Source organism: Pelodiscus sinensis, chromosome 9, assembly GCF_052426305.1.
Source record: "Pelodiscus sinensis isolate ZL-2025 chromosome 9, ASM5242630v1, whole genome shotgun sequence".
In the NCBI taxonomy this organism is placed as follows: Eukaryota; Metazoa; Chordata; order Testudines; family Trionychidae; genus Pelodiscus; species Pelodiscus sinensis.
In genome coordinates, this window is record NC_143060.1 from 14073657 (window position 1) to 14099097 (window position 25441).

Genomic DNA, 25441 nt, shown 5'->3' on the forward strand with positions numbered 1-25441 from the left:
TGACGTGATGATTAATAATAGTATAAATCAAACATATTCACAGACTATTTAATGGGACTTCTGCTACTGCAAGGGGTGAAATTCATGGATGTGGGGGTATAGGAGTCAGGATTGGTGTGTGAGAGGGGTTCAGGGCAGTGGGTTGGTGTGTGAGGGACGTGCAGGGGACAGAACGCTGGGGGTGCGAAAGAGTATGGGGCGGGGGTGGCCTGGGGCTGGATTAGCTTACTTGGCCGGGGCTGGGCTGCTGCACCCAGGAAACAGTGGCTGGATGAGGGGCTAGGTTAGGATCACCACAGCCAGATCATGGCCTCCCCTCCTACCCATGCCACAGTGGGGGGGGGCCACTACCAGCCTTTCCTGTGGCCAGATGGGGGCTGGGCTGCTGTCCTTACTCCAGGATCAGGTGCTGCAGCCAGATAGGGGTCTTGTTGGCCAGGCTTCATTTTAAATAAAGTAAAATATTATGTCTAACACAAAGGCTTTAACCTAAGTTGGGGGCCATTGACCCACAGAAAATTCATTCAGGATCCACATAAGCAGCAAAAACAAAACAAAACACACCCACAAAAACCAAATGCACACCCTTCCACAAACCACCAACCCTCACTGATGTGGCCCCCAACTTAAACACCTCACTTCCTTAGTGCTCCAGTCCCATGGTGGGGGTAGGCATGGAGGACTGGGGATCAAGGCCTCAGATTGGATTAACTCTTCTGGGGTTCCAGGGTTAATGGGCTAGGGCTAAAAATGAGGGGTTCAGTGTGCAGGACAGGGCTGCCTGTGAGTGGGATAACAATAGGGGTACAGGATCTGGGCAGGAGGTGGCGTGGAGCGGGGGTGAGGGTGCAAGGTTGGGTTGGGAGGTAGGGTGCAGGAGCAGACTGGGAGTAGGTGTCTGGTCATGAGGAAGGGTGCAGGAGCAGGGTAGGAGTCTGACCAGGGTTGAGGGTGCAGGAGCAGGCAGGGGGCAGTGTGCGTGTCCAGGAGGGAGGGGGCAGGAGCAAGGGAAGATGGAGGAGCAGGCTGGGGGTATGGGGTCTCTGAGGGGGAGGAGGTGCGTGAGGAAGTTGGGGTGCAGGGTCTGGGCATGAGGGGATGGGAGGGCACTTGTTTTTGTGTCACATACCACTCCCAGGCGCCGCAGGCTTTCCCGCTACTCCAGTGTGAGCAGAGGGAGGGGGCGGGGGAGGAGGGAAGACTCCAGGGAAGCATGTCTGTGTGCTGCTGTTCCCCCAGCCAGGGGAAAGGGAGCAGCAGCATGCAGAGACATTTCTGGCTCTGGCGAATTCCCCGCAAGCCAAATCCAGTGGGGAGGCTCGGGGCTTTCCCTCCCTCCCTCTCCCTGCCGCAGGAAGCCAATGCTGGCACTCCAATGTTCCAGGGGCCTGCAAGGCTGGGAGCCTGCGCTGGTGTTCGTGCTGAGAGGGGAAATCAGGAGCAGGGCTAAACTTGAGCAGCAAAAGAGCTCCCTAGTGAGCCATACGTTGCTGACCCCTGGTTTCTACAGAAGTTCCATTAATCCAGCCAGCTGCCTTTCTTTTGACTGAGGCCCAAACAGCCTTCTGTGTGCCCTCCTGTCCAGTATTATAGCACCCAGGGATTAAAATCCTCCTACTTACAGCGTTCAGAGAAGCTAACGACAGAACAAAACTGAAATAGTCACTGCTGTAGACATCTCTGTTCTTCATAAATTTCAGATTTTCATCTCTCACCATCTGTAGAGGAAAAGTGATTACTGGTTAGTAATGGAAGGCAAGAAGCAATTGCATCCTCCCAGGTCACCGTGCACATGTTAACATTTCAACCCTACGTATTCCTGAAGGATCTGGAATGTTTGGTGGATGGTCAGAAAATGCTAATCAGTGAGAGTTTAACTCTGAGCTCATTGTATTGCTTTGGGGAACTTACTACTGAAACGCTTCCATAAAGGCAATTATTTTCTCCCAAAATGAATCATATTGGCAGAGACTGAATAATCTACCCACTCACCCAGCAAAAGCTAACTTGCAGTTCAGTTTGTATTTAGGAATGTTACACGGTTACATGCCAAGAAAATCATGGATATGCACTAAACAAGTTATTGGAACATAAATGTTAACAGGTGCAACCAAGAGTCATGATAAATATGCATGCATGCAGAGTTCCCCTCAAGCAAGTTTCACTAGATGCCTCTAAGTTTAAACAAATCATTGTATATGCCAAATGTTTTAATGCCATACTGCACTGTACACTCTCCTGCACTCCTACATCTTAAACTACACCACCAACTCTCCTTACATTGGCCTCCCATTTTACAAGCCAACTTCAAGGTCCTACACAGGCAGAGGTGACATCTGTGTGTCTGTCTACTCTTCCTTTTTGGTTTCTCATTCTCCCTACCTTTACTGCTCTGACCCTGTGCTCAAAAAACAAGAACGATTAGACAGAATTCCCTTGTTTCTGACATACCTTCTCTATGTTTCTTCAAACTCACTTCAAGGACTCTCCATCCTTACTATTCTCAATAAATTAGCACTTCACTCTCTCTTACTATACATTAACTTATGTTCATTTAGATTGTTTTAAACTAAAAATGATTCAAAGCAAGGAATCTGTCCATTGATGTTTTTGAATTATATGGTGTAAAAGTACAGTGCTGTACTTTTGGACTGATGGTTATAAGAATGACTCAAACAGTCTTGAAACACTTTCTACATTTAATTTATTTTATTTATTTCTACATTACGGTCAGTTTCAAACCAATGTATTTCACTTGCTGTGCCTAAGAATAATTTGACAGTTCTTTACCTGATATATTCGTACAGGCATTTTCTCTACAAAGAGTCCCTTCTTCTCTCCTTTTCTGACCAGCTTAGTCAAGATGGAGAGACGGTCACTGTTGGGTCTATGCGGACGAGGTGATGACTGGGGTGAAATTTCTGGAGAAGATGGAGCAGATCTAAGAGATAGACAAGTTTAATGCTGATAACTGAACCCTGAGACAACCTTGCCAGGCAATTTTCAATATACCAGCAGGAAAATATCTTAATCAAGTGTTTTTAGCCTTATCGACATATATTTTAGAGGCTGTTGGAGACAGTGTCACACCTATCACTACAATGGGGGAGAGAGCATGAAAGTTACTCATGAAAGCAATAAAAGTACTCATTAAGTGGCTTACAGATAGCATGCTCTGTTTGGGGACAAGAATTAGTCTAGTCTTAGTTTTGTCGTCTACTTTCTCTATATGTCATGGCCTCAGAAATGTCTAGGGTATGAGGACAAACTTACAACGAGAGATCCTCAGCTTCCTGCCGTACAACGCTGACTCGACTTTTCTTTGGTAAGACTGGAGAGTTCTGATCAGAAACTCTCTGATAAAACAGCATGTAGGCATTCCAGTACCGCCGACGCACGTCGGGATAGGGATTAGCTTTAAGGAAAAATTAAGTTTAAATCAGTCTTTGTAGGTATAATTAGCCTTATAATTCCTACCAGGGAAACATAACTCAATAGACAACTAATACAAAAGGAAAGCTATATGAAGTAACATTCACCATTTTATTCCTAGTCTACTACCATGGACATGAGAACACAAGGTTTGGGACTACAGGGAGTTTGGTTCAATCAATGTTATTCAACTCTCTCAGTGAACGCATTCCTCAGCGATGTGAAAAAAAATGAGAAGTTACTTAGGAAGGTTTCCTAGTCAAAATATAACTGAAGACCATCTAATACTAGTCACTCCAAGCCAAAGTGTTAATTCAAAATAACTCCTAAATGTGTTTGGATAAAATTTACTTAATTCTAACTCTGCAGTGAATTAGTATGAAGTAAAGTCTCTATTCATTAAGTTTCTACTAATACTTACACTGATCATATACTTTTGGTCTATACTCTCCTCCAAAACATTCATATTCCAAAGTTTCATCAGTTAACTCAAATTCTTCAACAATGGTGTCATTGAATTTATACCATTTTCCTTTTCCACATCCCCTATGTCAAATACAAGAAGCACGTGAAAGAAGTTACATTATAGGCTTGAATGCCTTAAAATAAACAAACAAATAAATAATTCTCTAGCAATGAAATTCTTGATATTAGGTCTGCTTTGATGGAGAGCAAGAGGACTTAAAACAATTGTTTTTTTGTTACAAGTTACAAAAAAAATCAGTTTAATGAAAAAGATGCGATTAAAAATCATGAAACACGTCATCTAACATTCAGCTATCAGAAAGCCCCAATCTTGCAAGCTTGCATGGAACTCGAATGGGTATATCAACACTGCATCTGGAGAAGAGCCTCCCACCGTGGTTAGACAGACTTGTGAGAGCAGGGCTCAGTTTAGCACATTAAAAATAAGGATGTTAGGTATTGGGTAACTGACTAATCGAATAGTCAATGCAAAATGCACTGACGATTCAATTAGTCTGTCAATAGAGCAGAGCTCTGCACCTTTGAAGTGTAGCAACAGTCCTAGGGGTGGTTGGTACACTTCAAAGGCGAAAGCACTGTGTGGAGCCTGGGGTCAGCTGGGGACTCCCTAGCTGATCTTGGGCTCCATGTAGTGTTGCTGCTTTAAAATGCCATGAGGAGCCCGATGCCGGGCTCCCCGCAGCGTTTAAAACCATGAGCGCTGCACAGAGCCTGAGGTCAGCTGGGCTCCAGCCGGTGCTGCTGCTTTGAAACGCTGTGTGTAGCCTGGGACACTCCACCTGGCCCCGGGGCTGCATGCGGCTTTTCAAAGCAGCAGCACCATGTGGAACACGGGGTCTGGCCCCAGGCTTCGAGCAGTGCTGCCGCTTTCAAGTACCCCCTTTCCTTTGCCCCCTGCCCCCCGCTTGCTGCCTCTATCTGATAGAGGCAGCAAGGGGGGAGGGGGGAGAAGAGAGGAGTGACTAGTCCTTCACATACCTAATTAAAAATAGCTGTATAGACATTGCTACTTGAGCTGGAGATCAGGCTTTCAAGCCCTCTGCCCCATCCTACCAAGATTTGAGAGCCCAGCTGTAATGTCAATGCAATGTCGACACAGCTAGTTTTAGCTCACTAGCATAACTCTGTCTATCCAGGCTAGTTGGCTTGTGCCCAGATCCAGCACAGACACACCCAAAGACATTATCTGGAGTAGCTTAGAAGATTGGACACTAGATTTTCAACTTTTTCAGAAGCGCTTACGTTTTTTCAGTAGCTCGCGTCTTTGTTCGTAGCTTTAAAGGACTCACTACGTTTAACAAGGAACCTGGGATGTTCCTTTTAAAACATGTCATCTTCAGAGCCAGCTGCTCTGCACACATTAGTGGGTTAGGACCAATCTGTCATTCGTTACCTCCTGTCCTTTATAAAGGAATAATAGTGCCCTGCATGGGCTTGGCCACTGTGCACAATCACACCAACAAGCTCGTAGTTTTCTGTAGGGGCAACTTTTTTTCGTGGGGATCCTCCACCTCCTTGATCCGTATTTCTCCCATTGTCACCAACTTCTGAAGAGGAGTCTTGGCGAGCCATTCCTGACACTGTGTAGGGTTCCATGTTCAACATCCAGGGAAACTGTTCAAAAGCAAACGTCTTGGATTAAATGAAGACACGATCTGGTATGTTACTGTTTTAGTGCATTTGTATAAAAATATGAAGGGTTACTCAATACCTTATGTACTGGAAATATCTAATGAATGTGCTTTAGCTTTTTATCTGCACAATGTAAAAGCTATCTAGCATTTCTTTAAGTAGCAGGATTTTACTCCTGCTTTCCAGGCCATCAAGTGCTTACGAATAAGGTGGAGACAACAGACTCAGCCCTTGAAAGATTCTATAGTAAGCTACATTCAAATGTTATCACTGCTGAGAAGACCACTCACGATACAATAACTTCCGAAAAAATGCTTTTTTAAAGGAAGGAGATAAAGGAAAAAAAAGGGGAATTCGAGAAGATCCCCAGGGGGAGAGGGAGAGTGTGTTTGTTTTGGGGGAGTGGGAGGAGGGGGAATGAAATATAGAGCAGTTCTCTTACCCTTATTTGTTCATCATATTTAATGGAGCGTCCACTCTCCCAATCAAACCCAAATCTCATCAGGTGGATCACCAAAAGGCTGGGTAGAGCTTTAATGCATGTGCGCTTCACTGTAGTTCTCTTTAAGAGAGAAGAAAGTTACCTCTGTGCAGATACTAATTATACAATTCCTTTCTTGTCTAAATCAGTGGTTTCCAACCTTTCTGATACTAGGGACCAGCAAACTCATTCACAAACTTTTGGTGGACCAGTAACATTTTATTTGCACATTTGCATATTCATTATGCAAATGAATATGCAAATACACAAATAAAACATTACCAGCCCCCAGAACCCACAGTGCCAGCCTTAACCCCTAGAACCTCCCACCCCTCCACTACCCACCCAGCAACAGCCACTGACCCCAGAATCTCCTACACTCAACCCCCCAGAGCACCAGCCTCCCACCTTAGACCCCCGCCCACAGTACCAGCCTCTGGTTTCCGGAGCCCAACTGCACCCAACCCGCCCCACTGCCAAACCCCAATACAAGCCTCAGTCCCATAATCTCCAGTGACAGCCCTGCCCCCAAAGCCCCCCCATACTAGCTCAGCCTCCATACCCCCCCAGCACTAGCCCCACCCGTGGAGCCCCCAGTGCCTACTCTGCCCCCCCAACCTAGCCCTGCATTGCCAGGCCTGTGGTACACTGCCCAGCGCCTCCCCTCCCACTGTGGCTGTTGGAAGAGGTGTGTCCCGTGCCATCTATCAGCCAACCAGCAGTGGGCAGGGATGGGGTCTCCTCTGGCTGTGGAACAGCGCTTCCCTGCACGGCAGGAGGGCCACAGGGGACTCCTCCTCACCACGGAAGAGCACTTCCCTCTGAGGCAGCAGGGCTCTTCCGTGACTGGCAGTGCCTTGCCCAGCACTGTTTGGCTGAGAGGTAGCGTAGAACACACCTCTCTCAACACCCATGGCAAGAGCGGTGTACCCCAGTCCCCAGAGCTGCTGCGGCCTAGTGGTTGGAAACAGCTGGTCTAAATGATTTTTAAAGAATAATGTCCCAAAATTGCAGACAACGTGCCAGATGAAAGTTAAGAGCGCACACCCAATGAGCTATATGTGTAGAACTCAAGCAAACAGCCTTATTTATACCTTTAGAAAAACATCTTATACTCTCCAGGTGCTCATCTGTGTGTTCATTATATTTTATATAAATTTATTTTCAAGCTACAGAGACTGGAACTTTATTTCGTTAGGGCCATAGAATGGATTTAATCTTCTGATTGCAAATGAAAGCTACTGTTCCTTTTTATGCCATATGAAGTCTTTCCTCCTACATCCATAAACAAACTAAGGAAATACTAAGGCTATGTTTACACTTATATCACTAAAACTTTTATTGGTATGAAAAAAAATTAATGATCAAAACTGCCAGAGTGGATAGTGCTTTGTCGGCAGGAGACTCGCTACCGCCCCTTGATAGGGTTGGTTTAATTTTGTCATCAGGAGGGCTCTCTCCTGGCGACTACAAGCAATTGCACTGCATGCCTTACAGAGGCAATGCTTTAGCAACATGGCTATGCCACCATAAGCTGCACAGTGTAGACATAACTTATGACATAGGGTGCATTTTAATCTCTTCTCACAGATGTAAAATACCTTTTCTTTGCATTTCTCACAGTAGTATGCATTACTTCCCTCCAGAACTTCTCCTCTAACAAACTGATCCAATGAAATTTCCAGACTTTGACATGAAGTGACTCCTAGATTGAGTGCCATGAAGGCTTCCTCGCGCTCATACCTAGATTCGAGAGGGGAAAAAACATTAATGTATTAGAGAATGAAGCAAAACATATGTAGCTAAGATATGACCTCCTAAATAGAATAATCAATTGTTGGAGTAAAAGCTGGAAATCAAGAAATATGAGATTTATTCCCAGCTTTTTAACTGGCTTCTAAACGATGAGACAATTGCTTATCAGTTTTCATAAAGATAAATGGCCACTTCTAGGGAGTATAACTCAAGAAACTGTAGCTCCTTTCATAGTTGATCCTCTTTTAATATCCAAACTTCTTCATTTTTGTTGAGATTTCAGCTGATTACAATTTTTTTTACTCCTACCTGACCTTATAAGACAACCATGACTTAGAACAGATCAAATAAAAAATAAAATTCTATGTGGCCATCAACTACAGGCAGTCCCCGGGTTACGTACAAGATAGGGACTGTAGGTTTGTTCTTAAGTTGAATCTGTATGCAAGTCGGAACTGGCGTCAGTTTCAACAGCGGCTGAATCTGGATGCCAGTTCTGACTTGCATAGATTCAACTTAAGAACCCCAGGTGTCCCCAAGTCAGCTGCTGCTGAAACTGATCAGCGGCTGATTCCAGGGAGCCGGGGGCAGAGCAACTCTGCCTCGGGCTTACTGTAGTCAGCCGCTGGTCAGTTTCGGCAGCGGCTGACTTGGGGACGCCTGGGGCAGAGCAGCTGGGGTGCTGCTGGGTTGCTCCAGTAGCGCCGCTCCTCGGTGCTACTGGAGCAACCCAGCAGCACCCCAGCTGCTCTGCCCCAGGCATCCTGATTCAGCCGCTGCTGAAACTGACCAGCAGCGGCTGAATCAGGACGCCTGGGGCAGAGTAGCTGGGGTGCTGCCGGGTTGGTCCAGTAGCGCCGAGGAGCGGCGCTGCGGGACCAACCCAGCAGCGCCGCAGCTGCTCTACCCCAGGCGTCATGGGCAGAAAAGCCTGGTCTTCTGGGGGGGGGGGGGGGGGAGGGGGCACTAGCTGCACCTCCCCTCCCCCCCCGAGCAGACCAGGGAGACGCGGAGCAAAGCCGCGGAGGACGTCCGCAGCGGGACAGCCCAGGCACGCCAGCAGACCAAGGAGACAGGGAGCAGCTTTTCTCGCCCCGGAGAACGCGGGCGGCGGGACCACGGCTCATCTGGGCGTCCCGCCGCTCCCATCCTCCGGGGCGAGAAAAGCCCCGTTCGTAACTGCGGAAGTCGGATCCGCGTAACTCGGGGACTGCCTGTAGTTACAGGGCTCTTATCATTTTCAGTTTCTATTTCAGAGCCACTAGTTAGAAAAAAATTGTGATGACCGATAAGGAATTATGAAAGATTTATTTTAGATTGGGAATGCTATTATAGGAGAAATCTAGACAAGGTTCTGGAAGCGTTTTAGTCATCAAGTGTTTATAAAGTACCATTTTGCTCTACTTTTTAAAACTGGAGACATCACATGATACTACACCACTAGGAGAAAAGGTTCTAAACTTTGTTCATATATTAATAGTATGAAAGCAATTATAAACAAAAAGGCAAAGTGGTCTTGAATTCTGGACCAGTAGGACACATGCCTAGAAAATTATGTTTTACAGGGAAAATGATCAGTAAGTATTAAAAGGATTTGCAAGACTAAGATTAAGAGTTAAAAGTTTATCCCTCTACCCACATCTGTTACTTTAACATATTGCAACTGTCTTGACAGAAGCCAACTCCATGATTCAGTGATGTCCAACATTGTCTAGTTACTTACCTATGAGGACAGTCCTTACAGATCTTCTGATCTGAGTAGATGCCTTGAAAAGTATTCTTAAATATTTGATCTCGTCCTATTTTCTGTTCAAGATAGAAAGTTAAAGTATCAGCTAGATATTTTTGTAATGTATACAAACCAGCATCTTGAATTATTCCCAATTTAATCTATTGCATTAAAAACCCTAGGCTGGGCAAAGTACAAAAGCAGAAATTGAAGAAGTTAACTCATCACAATGTTAACTTACTTCATAGCGTGTACAGCAGGCCTGGGCAAAATACAGCCCGTGGGCCAGATCGGGCCTGCCAAGGCAGCAGAGAACCCCAGGCAGGCTCCCCTGCTTGCTCCGCACGCTACTCAGAAACATGACTGCCAGGCCCAGTTTGTGTTTCAAAACTGTAATCCCGGAGGGAACGGGGGAAAGCTTCAGGAGCTGCCTCCACCCACCGCACAACGCCATTGGCCAGTTTCTGGCCCAAAACTGACCAATGGGAGTTGCCTGTTTGAATAACGGGCTGCCAAGAACCACTACACCTCCTCCCTTCAGCTCAATTATTCATACAAGCACACTGCCGGGCAAGTAGGCTGGCTGGGAAATATTTTAAGCTCTGCAAACCTGTAGCTCTGCAGGCAGACAGGCTGGTAAGTCTCCTGGCCAGAGCCTGCCTCTGGCACCCCAGCTCCTCCCTTCCCCAACCCTCTGTTCCCTCCTCCCCTACACTCAGCATACCCAAACTCTCTGCCCCCCTCTTGCATTCATACCCCTTCCCAGATCTGGCACCCCAACCTCCTAGCCCAGATCACAATCCCCTCCAACCCCAAGTCACATCCCAAACCACTGCACTAGGTCACAACCACCCCCGTCATCCAAACTCCCACCCAAACTCCATTCTCCCACCTGCACCCCAAGCTCCCTTCTGCACCCAACTTCCATCCCAGACACCGCATATCCTCCATTAATATCATGGCAAAGTGTGGCCCTCAACCACTTTTCAAAATCTTAAGAGTGCCCCCCCGTCAAAAATTATTGCCCACCCCCGGGGTAGGGAGTGCTTCACACCCCGTGATTTTTAGCGTTTCATACAAGCTATATGACCAAGATGCATCTTTTAAAAAATGTGAAAAGCAAGTCTGTCTAAAATTAACAAGAGAGTCTTCTATTTTAATCCCATTTAATCATTCCTCCTCCACATGTAATTTTGCCAGAGCTCAATCAATCATCCTAAAATCAAGCACGTGTGATTTTATGCCACATTAGAAGTTTTCAGGAAAGTTTAAGGCTAACAGGAACAGGCATTTGGGAAGAGAGGTTTTAAAGCTAAAAAAAAAAAACAAGTTGATCGCCGCTGCTCACAGGTTCGCTGCAGTTTCCAAGGGGCAGTGCTGCATGGAGCTAGGGTCAGCTGGGTCTTCCAGCTGATCCTGGGCTCTCATAGTGCTTCCCCTTTGAATTGCTGCGGCGTCCTTTCAAAGGGGGCACACTGCACCAAGATGGGGTCAGCTGGGGACTCCAGCTGATCCCAGGTTTCAAAGGGGCAGTGCGTGCGATTAATCTCGCTTGACAGTCCTATATTTTACTAAAATTAAGAACTAAAGTATGGATGTAAGCGACTAATCGACTATCCAATAAGCATAGGCTTATCAGGTAGTCGAGTTGACTAGTTGCTTTGCTTTGTCAGAGCAGAAATGGGAGGGGGAGGAATAGAAGATGGTGCTGGGGGGAACCGTCTTAAAAGCTGGTTCTCCCCAGCATCATCTCACCATCTCTGCAGAGTGTGTGTGGCAGGGGAAGTAGAGGCACAGCGGGAAATAGCACGAGCGGAAACTGAAGTCCCTACGTGGCCAGTCTGACTGCTATGCCTCTGCCTTTTAAATGTAGCAAGGGCCCCGTGGGGCTCTTACTACATTTCAAAGGCAGACACACAGTGAGACCCCGGAGTAAGCAGGAACACAGGTTCCCACTGCGCCACCTCTGCCTTTGAAATGTAGTAAGAGCAATGGGTGGCTCTTACTATAATTCAAAGACAGAGGTGCATCTGGGATAGCAAGCGGCTCTGCCCCCCCCCCTCCTTCGACTAATCATGTAGTTGATGGAAATTCAATCGACTACTCAATTAGCTAATAAATTTAAATTTAACATCCCTAAACTAGACAGTAGTCCTTACTAACTTTCCAAAGGTGCAGTGACAAAAACCCAAGCAAAAACCCAACAGAAAGACACACACTGTTACCTTGAGGTATTCATCCATTTGATCTATAAGACTAGTGAAGAATTCATAAGCATCTTGTTGCTCTCGAACATAAAGTTCCTTATTCCACATCTTGAAGATCTATAAAGGAGCAAAAGATTCATTTTCCTACAGCCACCATTGTAAACAGTGAAATTCACATGTTTATGGCTTCTGTATTGTGTATTATATTTATTAGTTTAAGATAAACATGTTTAATTACTAGTAAAAATCATAAACATTGACATGTTTCACAACATCTGAATCCAAGTCCCAAATATTAACATGACTAGGACAGTTACATAGAATCATAGAACACTAGAACTGGAAGGGACCTTGAGAGATCATTGAGTCCAGTCCCCTGCCCTCACGGCAGGACCACGCACTGTCTAGCTCAGTGTTTCTCCATTTTTTTTAAAATATAAAGTACCCCTTTATCAAAATAATAACTCCTCCTCTAAGTGCCCCCAATACCTATAGTTTTCAGACAATTTTTTTTTCTACCATTGCAACACATTTGTTTAAACAACTTAATTGTAGAAGAGGCCGGCAACGAAATTTTTGGGTGTAAAAAGTTCAAAAATAATAAAACACTGTAATACTCAACAAAAATTCAGTTCTCTCCAAATTTCAGTTGTATTGACATACCTCCCCAGACTTCTCTCAAGTACCCCTAAGGGTACTCATACCACTGGTTGAGAAACACTAGTCTAGATCATCCCTGACAGGTGCCTGTCTAACCTACTCTTAAATATCTCCAGTGATGGAGATTTTACAACTCCCCCAGGCAATTTATTCCAGTGTTTAAATCACCCTGACAGTTAGGAAGTTTTTCCTAAAGTCCAACGTAAACCTGCCTTACTGCAATTTCAGCCCATTGCTTCTTGTCCTATCCTCAGAGGCCAAAGAGAACAAATTTTCTTCCTCCTCATTGTAACACCTTTTTAGATACTTGAAAACCGCTATGATATCCCCTCTCTCTTCTAAACTAAATGTCTTCTCTTTTCTAAACTAAACAAGCCCAGTTCTTTCAGCCTTCCCTCACAGTTCATGTTTTCTAGACTTTTAATCAGTTTTGTTGCTCTTCTCTGGACCTTCTCCAATTTCTCCACATCTTTCTTGAAATGGGGTACCCAGAACTGGACACAATACTCCAATAGAGGCCTAATCAGTGCAGAGTAGAGCGGAAGAATGACTTCTGTCTTGCTTATAATACTCCTGTTAATTCATCCCAGAATCAGGTTTGCTTTTTTCCCTCCTAACAGAATCACACTGTTGACTCATGTTTAACTTGTCGTCAATTATGACCCCTAAATCCCTTTCAGCAGTACTCCTTCCTAGACAATCACTTTTCATTCTGTATGTGTAAAACTGATTGTTCCTTCCTAAGTGGAGTACTTTGCATTTGTCCTTATTAAACTTTATCCTGTTTACCTCAGACCATTTCTCCAGTTTGTCCAGATCATTTTGAATTGACTAAACAAAATAGAAATGATACCTTCCAGAAGTTCTCAGGTACATAATACTGCAATTTGCTTTCCATCAGATGGCCAAAGAGAGATTGAACTTGATAGAACACACTATCATCTGGATTGTCCATATCATCGTCAATTGAAAGCAATGCCTGGGGAGGTGACATCCATAACATGACTTATTTTCAAAAATATAACAATTTAAATTCTTAATACTTCTGTTACTACAGGCAGTCTCCGGGTTACGTACAAGATAGGGACTGCAGGTTTGTTCTTAAGTTGAATCTGTATGTAAGTCAGAACTGGTGTCCAGATTCAGCCGCTGCTGAAACTGATCAGTTTCAACAGCGGCTGAATCTGGAGCCAGTTCTGACTTACATACAGAAACTGATCAGCAGCTGCTGAAACTGATCAGCAGCTGATTCCAGGAAGCCCGGGGCAGAGCAACTCTGCCTCGGGCTTCCTGTAGTCAGCCGCTGGTCAGTTTCAGCAGCAGCTGACTTGGGGACGAGTGGGGCAGAGCAGCTGGGGTGCTGCTGGGTTGCTCCCCAAGCTGCTCTGCCCCAGGTGTCCTGATTCAGCCGCTGCTGAAACTGACCAGCAGCGCCCCAGCTGCTCTACCCCAGGCATCATGCGCAGAAAAGCCTGGTCTGCTGGGGGGGAGGGGGCACTAGCTGCGCCCCCCTCCCCCCCAGCAAACCAGGGAGACGGGCTGTCCCGCTGCGGGCATCCTCCGCGGCTTTGCTCCCCGTCTCCCTGGTTTGACCAGCAGACCAAGGAGACGGGGAGCAGCTTTTCTCGCCCCAGAGAACGCGGGCAGCAGGACCGCGGCTCATCTGGGCATCCCGCCGCTCCCGTCCTCCGGGGCGAGAAAAGCCCCGTTCGTAACTGCGGATCCGACAAGTCGGAACCGCGTAACTCGGGGACTGCCTGTACTGTCTGTTTAAACAAGACAAGTGTTTCTAGAAGGCAAAACTGAATTTGTGAATCAAAACCTGCATTTCAGATAACACTTTGCAGAGCTAAACACCACTCAGTTTTTATAACAATAAGAATCTATTTTGGGACTTGAATGAATTAACAATAGAACTAAATGAATATTTGTAAGATAAGTTGACCAATTTTGCAGTGTTTGGCAAATATTTGATCAAAACCCTTTTCTTTACTTAACTCTGATTTACAGTAAAATCAAAGTGTGGCAAAAAGCACTGGTCAGAAATTAAAAGTTAAATTTACCTCAGGGAGACCTGGCTGCATGTATAGCTGCTGGAAGACTGCATTCATATAACAAGTAGCACCACCATTCTTCAGCCCCACAAATCCTGATGTAGATCGACTGTCCACAGGTGGAAGATACTAATGGGAAAATTCACATTCCTCGGTATCAGTAGATTATAGGACAATATGGACTCCAATAGCTTATAAACTACTCTTTATTAATTATTGTTATTATATCAACAGCCAGCATACCTTTCTATAACTTAACATTTTCATACATGTCACTAAGCTCTGGGTCAAATTTGTGATAGCTATGCACGCAAATTACTGTATTTAGCTGTACAATCAATACAAGATACTTAAAAACAGTCTACAAAGTTGTGTACCTTTTAAATTAAACCAATCAGGAATTTTTAGGCAGTAATTTTACCAAGACAGATTCCAAATTGTGCTTGCTTTTGGGAAAGATATGTATTACTTTCACAGTGGTTTCTCTCTTTAAAATGAACGCCCTGTAACATTTGTGATGGGAACACAAATGGCTAAAAACAGTATTTTAAATCACACTGAATAATTTAAATTGCATCAAAACAGCTTACTTACATCAAACTCCTTGGTTAGTGCAGGATCTGCCTGATGGTGCATAGAAAGCAGCTCTTTTGTAATAAGCTGAAGATTGGAAGGTGAGCTATCAGCCAGCATCACTAGTACTTCATAAGCTGCTAATCGGCTATCCACTGTACTGCACCTAAAGAAAACCATAAGTGGGATCCATTCAGTATGTAGTCATGCACCATAGTTTTAAATTCTGGCAAATCTTGTTAGACTGTATAACGCACTTATAATTGCCAAAGGAAAACAAAATTAAAAGATGTTTAGTGACCCTCGGCTTAATAGTCTGATTCATAACTTGCTGTGAGAATTTTATTGCCTTGACCTGCACCAATGAATGCTACTCGTTTTGTGGGAAGAGATACATTTGTGCCACAGACCCTACACATGTCACTCGCTCTCATCTACGTGGTGACTTTGTGGCTAATATAGGACAGAAGGAAAACTGAGGATGTCCAAGAAAGGAGATCTAGTACACTTCCAAGGCCTAATATTCATTGCGGTAAGTGGGGTCAGGTTATGTAAATGCTCCAAAGATGGAAGGATGGGACAAGCAAACCAAAATATGTAGCACTGCAAAAACTAATTGAATATTGCTAATTAAAGAATTAGATTAAACAAACCTGAGCAAGCAGTTTTTTGGAAGAGACTATTTCTGTTTCTATTATTGGGAAAGCTAAAGCCAAGGCTCCACAACCCTCTATTACTAGTATTAGCTGATCACATATTGGACCAGACCCAATGCCCTCTTTCACAAAGAATTCAATTTCACAATAGTTATAGAAGCATTGGTGGCAACTAGGGTCATCACCCATGACTGAAACGTGAATGGCAAGAGACCCCATCTTGAACCCCCACTATCAGAAAGAGTCAACATCTCCTGTGTGTTTCAGGGGATCCACACTAACACTTGCTGTAGTCCAACCAATGTTAGTAATCTTGCACATTACTGCCTGGTACCTAGCCTTCCCTTCCTAAGCAAGAGCATCAAGAAGCAACAACAAATCCAAAACCAGTCTTTCACATTACTGAAGAGCTTTCACCATACCAACATATCTGCCACATGGGGTTCATGCCAGGGTTTAGTACAGAGATGGACCTTTTTGCTGTAGTGGAGCCTCTTTTATCCATAGGCAAGGAAAATGAAACCCTACTCCTAGATCTACCAATACTCCTGCCCTGCTCCCAAGAGGCAGCAGGGAAATAGAAGAGTACTTAAAGGGCTCATGCCCTTAGACTGAACCTAAGAATTACCATAGGCAGGCAACTGTTCCTTCATTTCCAGAGCCCTCACCTGCACAGTCCAGCCAGGTTTACCTCGTGCTATTCAACATCTTGATGCTGGGAGAGCTGGTGATGGAACATGCTAGCAGATACAGATACGCAACTCTACAGTGCCTTCACAAACAGCACTCTCTCCCAGTTCTCAGTGTTGAGACCAGTACCTGGAGAGATAGCAGCAGTCTAGAGCAGATCCTGGACAAGACCAGGCTGAGGTGATGCTCTTAAAGAGCAGAGCCTGAAAAGAATTTGTCTCCTCTGTAATGTTCTCCACTGTCAGGGGAATCTGCTCTCAAGATCTCTAACTCAATCTGCAGCCCTGGGTTCTTCGGAACAGCTGTTCTCAACAGGGGGTCTACAGAGCCATGCCACTACAACCTAGTGCTCCAATCCCTAACAGTTCCTGGTGGGTGCTGAAGCCAAAAGTGGTGCAGGGCTGAAGCTCCAAGCCACGGCATCCCCCACCCTCACAAGGGATGAAACCACAAGCCTCTGCTGTAGCCCGTGAGTGGTGTGGTGCTGAAGGCCCGAGCCCTGGCATGCCATTCTCTGGGTGGGGCTGAACCTGGGGTAGTGCACGGCTGAAATCCCAAGTACTTCTCCTGGGGGCACAAGAGTACTCCCCCTCCCCTCCAACTGCAGTGCCTTACTCAGAGTGGGGTAGTCCTGAGGGCAGCTTCACCCCACCACCTCCTCTTCCTCAGACCCCAGCCTCTGGCCAAATTCAAATGAAGCCAAAGTCAGACAGAGGCAGCTTCTCTTGCTAGTGGTGCCACGAGTGGGCAACCATGGCATTCCCCCATCTGCGGACGTGCCTGGGGCTGCGGCTGCCCCTCAGCTTCCAGCCTCCTTTGACTGCTCACGCAGCCCGTCAGAGCTGCCCAGAGAGGTGGTGACCTGATGAGGTCAGCTGGGGTAGGAGGTGGCATTTCCTGCCTTGGACTGTTCTGTGCAGAGCTGGCCCTTGCGCCTCCTCCTCATTCCAAACAGACATCAAACTACTCCTATTCCCCAAGACATCACTCCTGCCCTGGAGCCTCACCCCATCTCTCTCTCTGCTGGGCCCTGCAGCTTTTCTAGCATGTTGAGGGGGATCTCAAAGAAAAAGTTTGAGAACGTCTGCTTCAGAACATCCCATTGTTACTTGCTGTTCAAACAGCCACGATACAAAAGACACCATGTTTCAGCTGCAATTAGCCATAAGATTATGTCCCCTTCTATCAGACTCTGATATCTACACAATGATCCTTGTGCTTGTTCCACCTCCACCCTTCACTCCTGTAACTCTCAGCTACAAATAAAACCACAGTAGGCAAAATGTTCTAACTGGTACAAAATACAGTCACCCTTGCTTAGCACTATATGCACAAGGTGCACATTGCTCTGTTGTGCCACTTCTTGTACCAGCACCACACTGTATGCAGAGTCCAATTTAATACATTGTTCAAAGCACCCACCAAATAAGACTTCCTTTGCCTTTTCAACACTTCTATGCCTCTAGAACAGTGTCCTTTTTGATTTTTGAGAAACCCTCACACCCTCTTCAAAAAAGATAGCAGCAAACAACCCCCCCCTCCCCCGGAATTTCTTCACAACCCCCCCCCCCCTCCCCCCCAGTTTGGGAACCCATGCTCTAGAACCATTAAATTGCTGACTGACATAGAGACTCTGGAGTGCAAGAGATAGGACTTTCACAGAAGCTAGACCTAGATTCTGCAATCATCACCACAAGAAATAAGAGTAATCACAGACCTAACTGGCATTCAAAACTTAATACAAAACTCAATTTGTGGTCTCTCAATAAGGTCATCCCACACAGAAACCCTCAGCTATTTCTCCTAAAGGGCTCTATATGGTAAGCAGAAGCCTGTGGCAGCGAGCCTTGGAGCTCTACTAACCCGCACAGGACCTGAGCTATGCTGCTGCTAGGCATCAGAGCCTGAGCTGCAGTGTCTACGCAGCTACTTTAGCACTGCCCGTGGGCCCCGTGAGTGTGAGTTTTCAGGCTCTGAGACCTGCAAACCTGTAAGCACCACAGAGACAATGGCAGCAAGGCAATGGCCGATGGTGGAGACAGGAAAACCCATGAATTCTTTTTCCATTTTGTTGACATGGTTGAAGATGAACACAGGATGAAGCTATGTTGATCAGTGTTCGCTTTTGCATAGGACAGTTTTTATGAAAATTAACAGAAGGGTGAGGCCCCTTTTTGTAAAGCGAAGTGGATGTTAACTTTCAATGCATGTGTTATGTAGCCCTCTCTCCGTTGTGATGAATATTCTTCAGCCTAGAGCAGGGCTCCTCAACTTTGGAAGCCCCTGGGGCCACAATGATACCCACAGCACATATCAAGGGCCACATCTTAAGCGCAGTTGTATATACATGCAAATATTTATGAAAATATCATCTCTCTTACTGACGGGCATGAAAAACAAAGATTAAAGCAAGACTACACAACACTCAGGCCCCATTTAAGTCAGTCCTGCTGATATTAATAAAATTTAATATTTACCCAATTTCCACCTATATGACAGCACTTGTGGGGAGGCTCTGCCACCTCTTGCTGCCCCCCCACCTCCTGGGAGCTCCTGCTCATGCACAGGCATGGCTTTTATCAGAGCTATGCTGCACAGCTCTGCTTCTGGGGAGGCTCCGCTGCCTCTTGCCGCCCTCCCTCCCCTGCCAGTTGGTAGCAATCAGGCAGGCGACCCGGGAAGCAGCTCAAGGTACCAAGGGCCACATGGAAAGGGGCTGTGGGCGCACGTGGCCCATGAGCCAAGTATTGAGTAGCCCTGGCCTAAAGGATCCCCCTCCATCTCAAGGACAAGACACCATGCCTGATGGGTACAGCTCTCTGTAGTGTGTGAAGTTCTTTGTAGATTTGTAGGGCAAGTCCTTTGCAATTTAAAGATATTAATGGGAGTTTAAATGTACAATGGAATCGGCAAGCTTTGGTAGAGTATTATATCAAATATACAAGTACCTGATTATTAAAATACTCAAAGATGCAGCTAGAATATAAACCCACTGTACTCCCCCTCCCCCCCATTGCTTACAGTTCCAGCCTACGCTCTAGCTAGGAAAGAATGTGCACTGTGAATAGAAATGCAAATTAATTTGTTTACTTTGGATGAAAGTCCTGCTGACTGATGGCAGCACTGCCAGCTGGAGAATTGCTAGTCAGGATAATCCTAGATGCTCGGAAGAGGAAATCATCTAGTAGAGGTTTAATCAGAGATGAACCTGTAACAAAGCAAATCCACATCTAATATTAACTATTTACCTTATTACTATAGACAATCAAAGACTGTCCATACCAAGAAAGCCACCTATTTAGAATGTCACTATGCTAGGCTTTCAGTAGCAGCATGAACTACCCTATTTTCTTCTATCAGAGGGGTAGCTGTGTTAGTCTGAATCTGCAAAAGCGGCGAGGAGTCCTGTGACACCTTATAGACTAACTGAAGTGTAGGAGCATAAGCTTTCGTGGGCAAAGACCCACTTCGTACATGAATCTGACGAAGTGGGTCTTTGCCCATGAAAGCTTATGCTCCTACACTTCAGTTAGTCTACAAGGTGCCACAGGACTCCTATTTTCTTCATTACTGATTTTTCAAATCAGACACTTGTAACTAGCAAAGGAAAATATGCTCAGAATTCCTATAATGCTGCAGCTGTGGTGAAGCAGCAGCAAAATTATACGCAGCCACAATATTGTTATTCTCCTGTACATTTCCTCCGACACGGACCATGGCAGAGAAAAATGTCTTTAAATAATTCATTTCAAACCCCAAACGAAATCCAAACTGCAATGAAGAACATGGTTACTAACTCAAGTAAGTTTATCCTTATAGCCCCTCTCTACTTCTCCTGAGACAAAATGGCTTCATTAAGTGTACACTTACAATGGTGTGTAGAATACAAACACTGCACACTCAGTTAGCATGGGTATAAACAGCAGTGTGAAAGGTGAAGCATGGCTTTGGTGAGTAAAGTGCTCTAAACGCTCAAACCCCATGTGCTTCTACATGCCCAAGCTACTATAGTTAGCAGCATAGCAACCTGCTGCCAGAGCCTTTCCCATCACAGTGAAAGGCTCCAGCAATGGAGAAAGCTCCAACAGTTCTCCACTATCAGACCTTTCACTGAGGCATGTAGCTTCACACAGTAGGAACAAGTATGGATAAACGTTGCCTATCACTGCTGCACGTAGCTACCTACGTGTTTAGAACCTGTACTCTACGTGCCATCATAAGCATGTATAGCCAAAGACACTATCTGCTCCTTTATTAAACAAAGCCAGATACCATCACGTGATAAAGAGTTCAAACTTAGGTTGGTTTATGTGCTTTGGCATACAAAAGTATACTTACCAAGCAATTCCTTTTCTGTCCCACACAGTGAAAGAAGAGTCTTAATGAGTCTCAAGTGGCCTGCTAATAAAATGTTGTCAGCTTCACTGGTCTCACACTCAGCTGTGCGGTTGGGTTCAAAATTATCTAGCCAAGTGATCTCATCTTCTAACATGAGAGCTGGGCTGATCTTCAACTGCTCCATTTCAGAGGCTATAAAATAAACAGAGAAAATCAAAATACAGACACATGATGAACTTACAAACTGATAGAGAACCCCAAGAATTTCACAGCTTTCATCATTAACAACAGATATGGAACACGAAAAGTAAATAGCAGGTGTTTAGGTATGCAGCCTGTTAAAAAGCTCAGGAAAACCCCAGCTCACCATCAACTTATTGATGTTGATTGTCAATTGGCCAAAAGAAATTTAGCGCGCGCACACACACACACAAGAGGGGAAATGTACATATCTGTACAACTACAGTTAATATATAACCATGTGTAGGAAAAAGGTGAAATAAGTATAAATCTTAGGGTGAGCATTTTAAAATGTATATTCCCAAGTTAAGCTTTTAATTTCATAGTTAGACATCTAAGCTGAAGGCCACAAGTGCTAAGTATCTCTGAAAACCAGGCTAGACCAGGAGGCAGACAAGTGTCATAGCCTGACAAGATGGGGGAGGGATATAAGCAGCAAAAGGCAAGAAGTAATTTTGTAAGAAAGGATGAGAACCTTAAACTGAAAAACATTAAAATCTACAGCTAGGCAAAATAAAGAAGTAGTGAGCTAGGATATGGGCAAGGGCAACTAGTTTTTTAAAAAGCAAATATAAAGGCTTGTGTTTCCTGACAATGTCTAGTCTACTTAGACTACAAGCTCTCAGGGGCAGGGAATTAGCTTACAGGTCTAAATGCTTAGAACATATCTGGTTGCTATATAAACGTAGGAGTTTTCGCTCCAACCTGCAACACATACTTACAAGTGAGGTCGTCCAGTAACTGACATCTCAGGTCAAAATACTCTGTACACTGGGATAAGAGTCTAAAAACAAAGATGAGTAATTACTAATGGGAAGAGAGTTTTTAAGTAAGTCTAGACCTCAGAACATTTGCTTTGCCAAGTGCCTTCCATCCACCCAAACAATTATTATAGATTTACATATTTATAACTCCACATACACACCTCTAACTTCTAAGCAGATTTTTTCATAGAAGCCCCTTTTTGATTTTGGGCTCATTATTCAATTTTTCTTTCCTCACCTCACAAAACTACAAACTAGATGACCACATAAAGTTGACAGTAAGATAAGGTGTTTCAACGTAAGTTATTCTTTATCATGGTGGACACAATTTTCATTTCAAAATTAATGCTGAATAACATTTCTTGCTATTAAATCGTGCATGGCTGGAAGCACAAAGTGGCACCTCGGGCTACATACAAAACGTGAAGTTTACAACCAAACATACAAAGATAGTAGACTCTAATGTTCACAGTGTTCTGTAGACAGTACATTTAGTAAGTCTGACTGGTGCGGTATAGTTGACTGTTGCAGTTATATCTACTTCAGACTTCAAAGATTTCTTCAAAGATGAAAGTACTTAAGGCAAAAGCCTTTTTTTAAAACTTGCCTTCCTTTCTGAATAGACATGCATGTAACTTGCCTCTGGTTGATTCCTCTCATGATGCTGGTTGGTGACCAAAGTGGTAGCTGGGCAGTGAGAATGACACTCAAGAGAAACTGGTTTGGTTTTTGTACATCTGGGTGAGTTGATGTGTCTGTCTGACTAAGGGTATACAACTGGTCACAGGCAACGCGACGAATCTGAAACAAAAGCATTTTAAATACTCTGTATTTCACTTTCCCCAAGATATGCTGACTTTGATTATAAACCTATAACAGAATTGCAAGTTAGAACTAGACTGGGGGGCTCACCAAGTGTGGCTTTTAGTCCCCCTGTGGTCAAGTTGTTTATAAATTTGCTACTGCCTCTGAGCTAATTGCTTGTGCTTTTAGATCCATAGTTTTTTGTTTCAACTCTTGCAGATGAGCCCTTCAGGGGAATGTTTACAAAGCATACTACACCCCATATAATCCTTTCACATCCCAAGTTAAGCAGCACTGGATGTGAATCAATACTAGAACGAGAGATCTGTAAAGAGCCAGCAAGTGCTGTAGAAGCAATGCTGGAAATTTGATAGATGGTTTCTTTCCTCCCAGTCAGTATCGAATCATGTGCAGATTGGTGCCCTCCTTTGGCTGAGATGTTAAAGCAAGGTCCTAATCAATTGTAGTCTTGAAAGTACTATGGCACTATTCTCAGATAGGGATGCTGGACAAATTCCAACTGGAGTAACTGTACTCTGTCAACTAAACTCCCCTTAGCCCTAAATTTAAAATATGACACCAGTGCTTGCAGGAGAGACACCATCATTTGTCCTTTTCATGTGTGTTCATTTTTTAAAATTGTATCCTTTGGTATATATGGTTGTGACTATTTTCTTCCACTATTTGATCTGAGGAAGTGGGTCTGGCCCACGAAAGCTCATCATCTAATAAATCATCTTGTTAGTCTTTAAAGTGCTACATTGTCCTGCATTTTGCTTAGCTATAAGTTTGTTCTCAGTTGAGTCTTGCCTCAAAGGTGATGGACTACATTTAAGTGGACGGTGATATAATAGTTATATACTAGGGATGTAATAGTATAGCCGAATAACCGATTAGCAAAAGCTATAGACTACATGCATTTCCTCGCCACCCCTTGCCAGTAAATTTTTTAGCAGGCTGGCTAGCAGCCCAGCTCAGTCCCAGTTTGCAGTGGGCCCTGGACCTACCTCCACTGCGGCTCTGCATTTAAAGTGTACTAGGAGCCAAGTGGGCAGGCAGTCCGGCCCAGTTCCAGATTGTGCCAGGGCCAGGAGCTCAGACCACCCCTCTCCCCCCGACAGCAGCTGCCTGGGGACTATAGAATAGTCGACTAACCGATAAGAATTAATGAGGTTAATCGACTATTCAATTAACCGATATTTAACATCCCTACTATATACCATTTATATCAAATATCTAAAAGGGTGTCACAAGGAGGAAGGAGAAAATTTGTTCCTCTTGGTTTCTGAGGACAGGACAAGGAGTAATGGGCTTAAAGTGCAGCAGGGAAGGTTTAGATTGGACATTAGGAAAAAATTCCTAACTGTCAGGGTGGTCAAATATTGGAATAAATTGCCAAGGGAGGTGGTGGAATCTCCCTCTCTGGAGATATTTAAGAACAGGTTAGATAGACATCTGTCAGGGATGGTGTAGACGGAGCGTGGTCCTGCCTTGAGGGCGGGGGGCTGGACTCGATGACCTCTTGAGGTCCCTTCCAGTCCTATTATTCTATGATTCTATTGTATTAAGATAATCTAGGAAATTTAATAAAACAGTATCAATACAACATTAAAATTTTAAGGTCAAGCATCCAAATGCCAAGAAACCCCAAATATTTATGGTTGCTCCTGCGATGTTCACTGGACCATAGTGAATATGATACATATTTTGCAATATATTAATAGAAAGTAACAAGGACTGTAAACAGACAAGGGAAAAGGCAAAAGCTACTTATCATAAAATATACAGCATGTGCTATGTGACCAAATTAATGTGTTTGGCACAACCTTGATTTTCAGAATATCCAAACTTTTGCGGGCTTACTCTCAATTGCATAGAAAAACTAATGCTTGGAGGCTTGTGTGTTTAACTATATGTTTCACAGGTTTGAGTGAGCACCTAAGGCAGGAGTGGAAAATATTTTTTGATGGGGGGGCCACTCCAAGATTCTGGAAAGTGGTTTAGAGTCGCACTCTTCCAGGATATTAATGGAGGAATTCTGGGGTCTGGGATGGAGGTTGGGTGCAGAAGGGAGGTTGGGGTAAGGGATTGGGGTACAGGAGGGAGAAAGGGGTCTGGGAGGGAGTTTGTGAAGGAGGCAGTTGTCCTAGGGTGTGGGACTGGGATGCAGGAGTTTGGGATGTGACCAAGGGTAGGAGGGGACTGTGATCTGGGGCAGGAGATTGGGGTGCCAGATCTGGGAGAGGGTATAGGTGCAGGAGGGGGCTGGGGTGCCAGAGACAAGCTTTGGCTGGGAGGCATGTAGCAGAAACCTGAGGCAGACTGACTGCTGCAGGTTGCTTGCTGTTCCACGTGGCTCAGCTCCGAGCATGAGAGGGTAGGGGAGAGGTGACGAGGAGAGAGGGAGAAGGCTTCCTACACTACCCCTGCTCCCAGCAAGAATTCTCAGTTCCTATTGGCCGGAAACTGACAGATAGGTCAATGGAACCAAAGAGATTTTGTTGGGGGGTGGGAACAGAATGAGAAGTTTCCCTTTTCCCTCCCCAGCCCTCTTGAGTGGAAAACTGCTGGCTTTTTAAAATGTGAACTGATCTCTGGCTAAGGGTTCTGGCGAGGTGGCCGTGGGTCGGTTCTGGTGGCTTGGTGGGCTGGATTGAGCCCCTGGCAGCCTCTTGTCCACCCTTGACCTAAGGATTCATATGCTTCTCCAAACCTCTTTGGCTGGAAAGCTAACATCGGTCCCTTGTGAGATTCTCAGACCTGATTGGTAAAGTGACAGTTTTAGCTTCAGTCCTTCCCCAAATTGAGTTATTTTCTTCAAATTGGTCAGCATCATCTTAACTTTCAACAAACATGGGTGTGATACAATGCAAGCAGACTTAGAGTGCTTGGTAAATATCCCAACATGGAGAAAATTAGGTAGATAACCAGTTAAGTCCC

General features: G+C 44.8%; 1 protein-coding gene across 6 annotated transcripts in view; it reads right to left on the reverse strand.

The window, feature by feature from the left end:
• Positions 1 to 25441, reverse strand: part of USP24 (ubiquitin specific peptidase 24) — a 114524-nt gene that overhangs the window by 19545 nt on the left and 69538 nt on the right. For all 6 annotated transcript variants that reach the window (XM_075936049.2, XM_075936047.2, XM_075936046.2 and 3 more), the window contains exons 37-52: positions 22338 to 22498; positions 21656 to 21717; positions 20694 to 20885; positions 19446 to 19563; positions 15031 to 15175; positions 14446 to 14565; positions 13236 to 13361; positions 11741 to 11839; positions 9510 to 9592; positions 7633 to 7774; positions 5993 to 6112; positions 5312 to 5532; positions 3854 to 3978; positions 3274 to 3415; positions 2791 to 2941; positions 1623 to 1718 (exon numbers count right to left, since the gene is read on the reverse strand). In XM_075936049.2, coding sequence (XP_075792164.2) covers positions 1623 to 1718; positions 2791 to 2941; positions 3274 to 3415; positions 3854 to 3978; positions 5312 to 5532; positions 5993 to 6112; positions 7633 to 7774; positions 9510 to 9592; positions 11741 to 11839; positions 13236 to 13361; positions 14446 to 14565; positions 15031 to 15175; positions 19446 to 19563; positions 20694 to 20885; positions 21656 to 21717; positions 22338 to 22498 — 2103 coding nt within the window. The remainder of the gene's footprint in view (positions 1 to 1622; positions 1719 to 2790; positions 2942 to 3273; positions 3416 to 3853; positions 3979 to 5311; positions 5533 to 5992; positions 6113 to 7632; positions 7775 to 9509; positions 9593 to 11740; positions 11840 to 13235; positions 13362 to 14445; positions 14566 to 15030; positions 15176 to 19445; positions 19564 to 20693; positions 20886 to 21655; positions 21718 to 22337; positions 22499 to 25441) is intronic.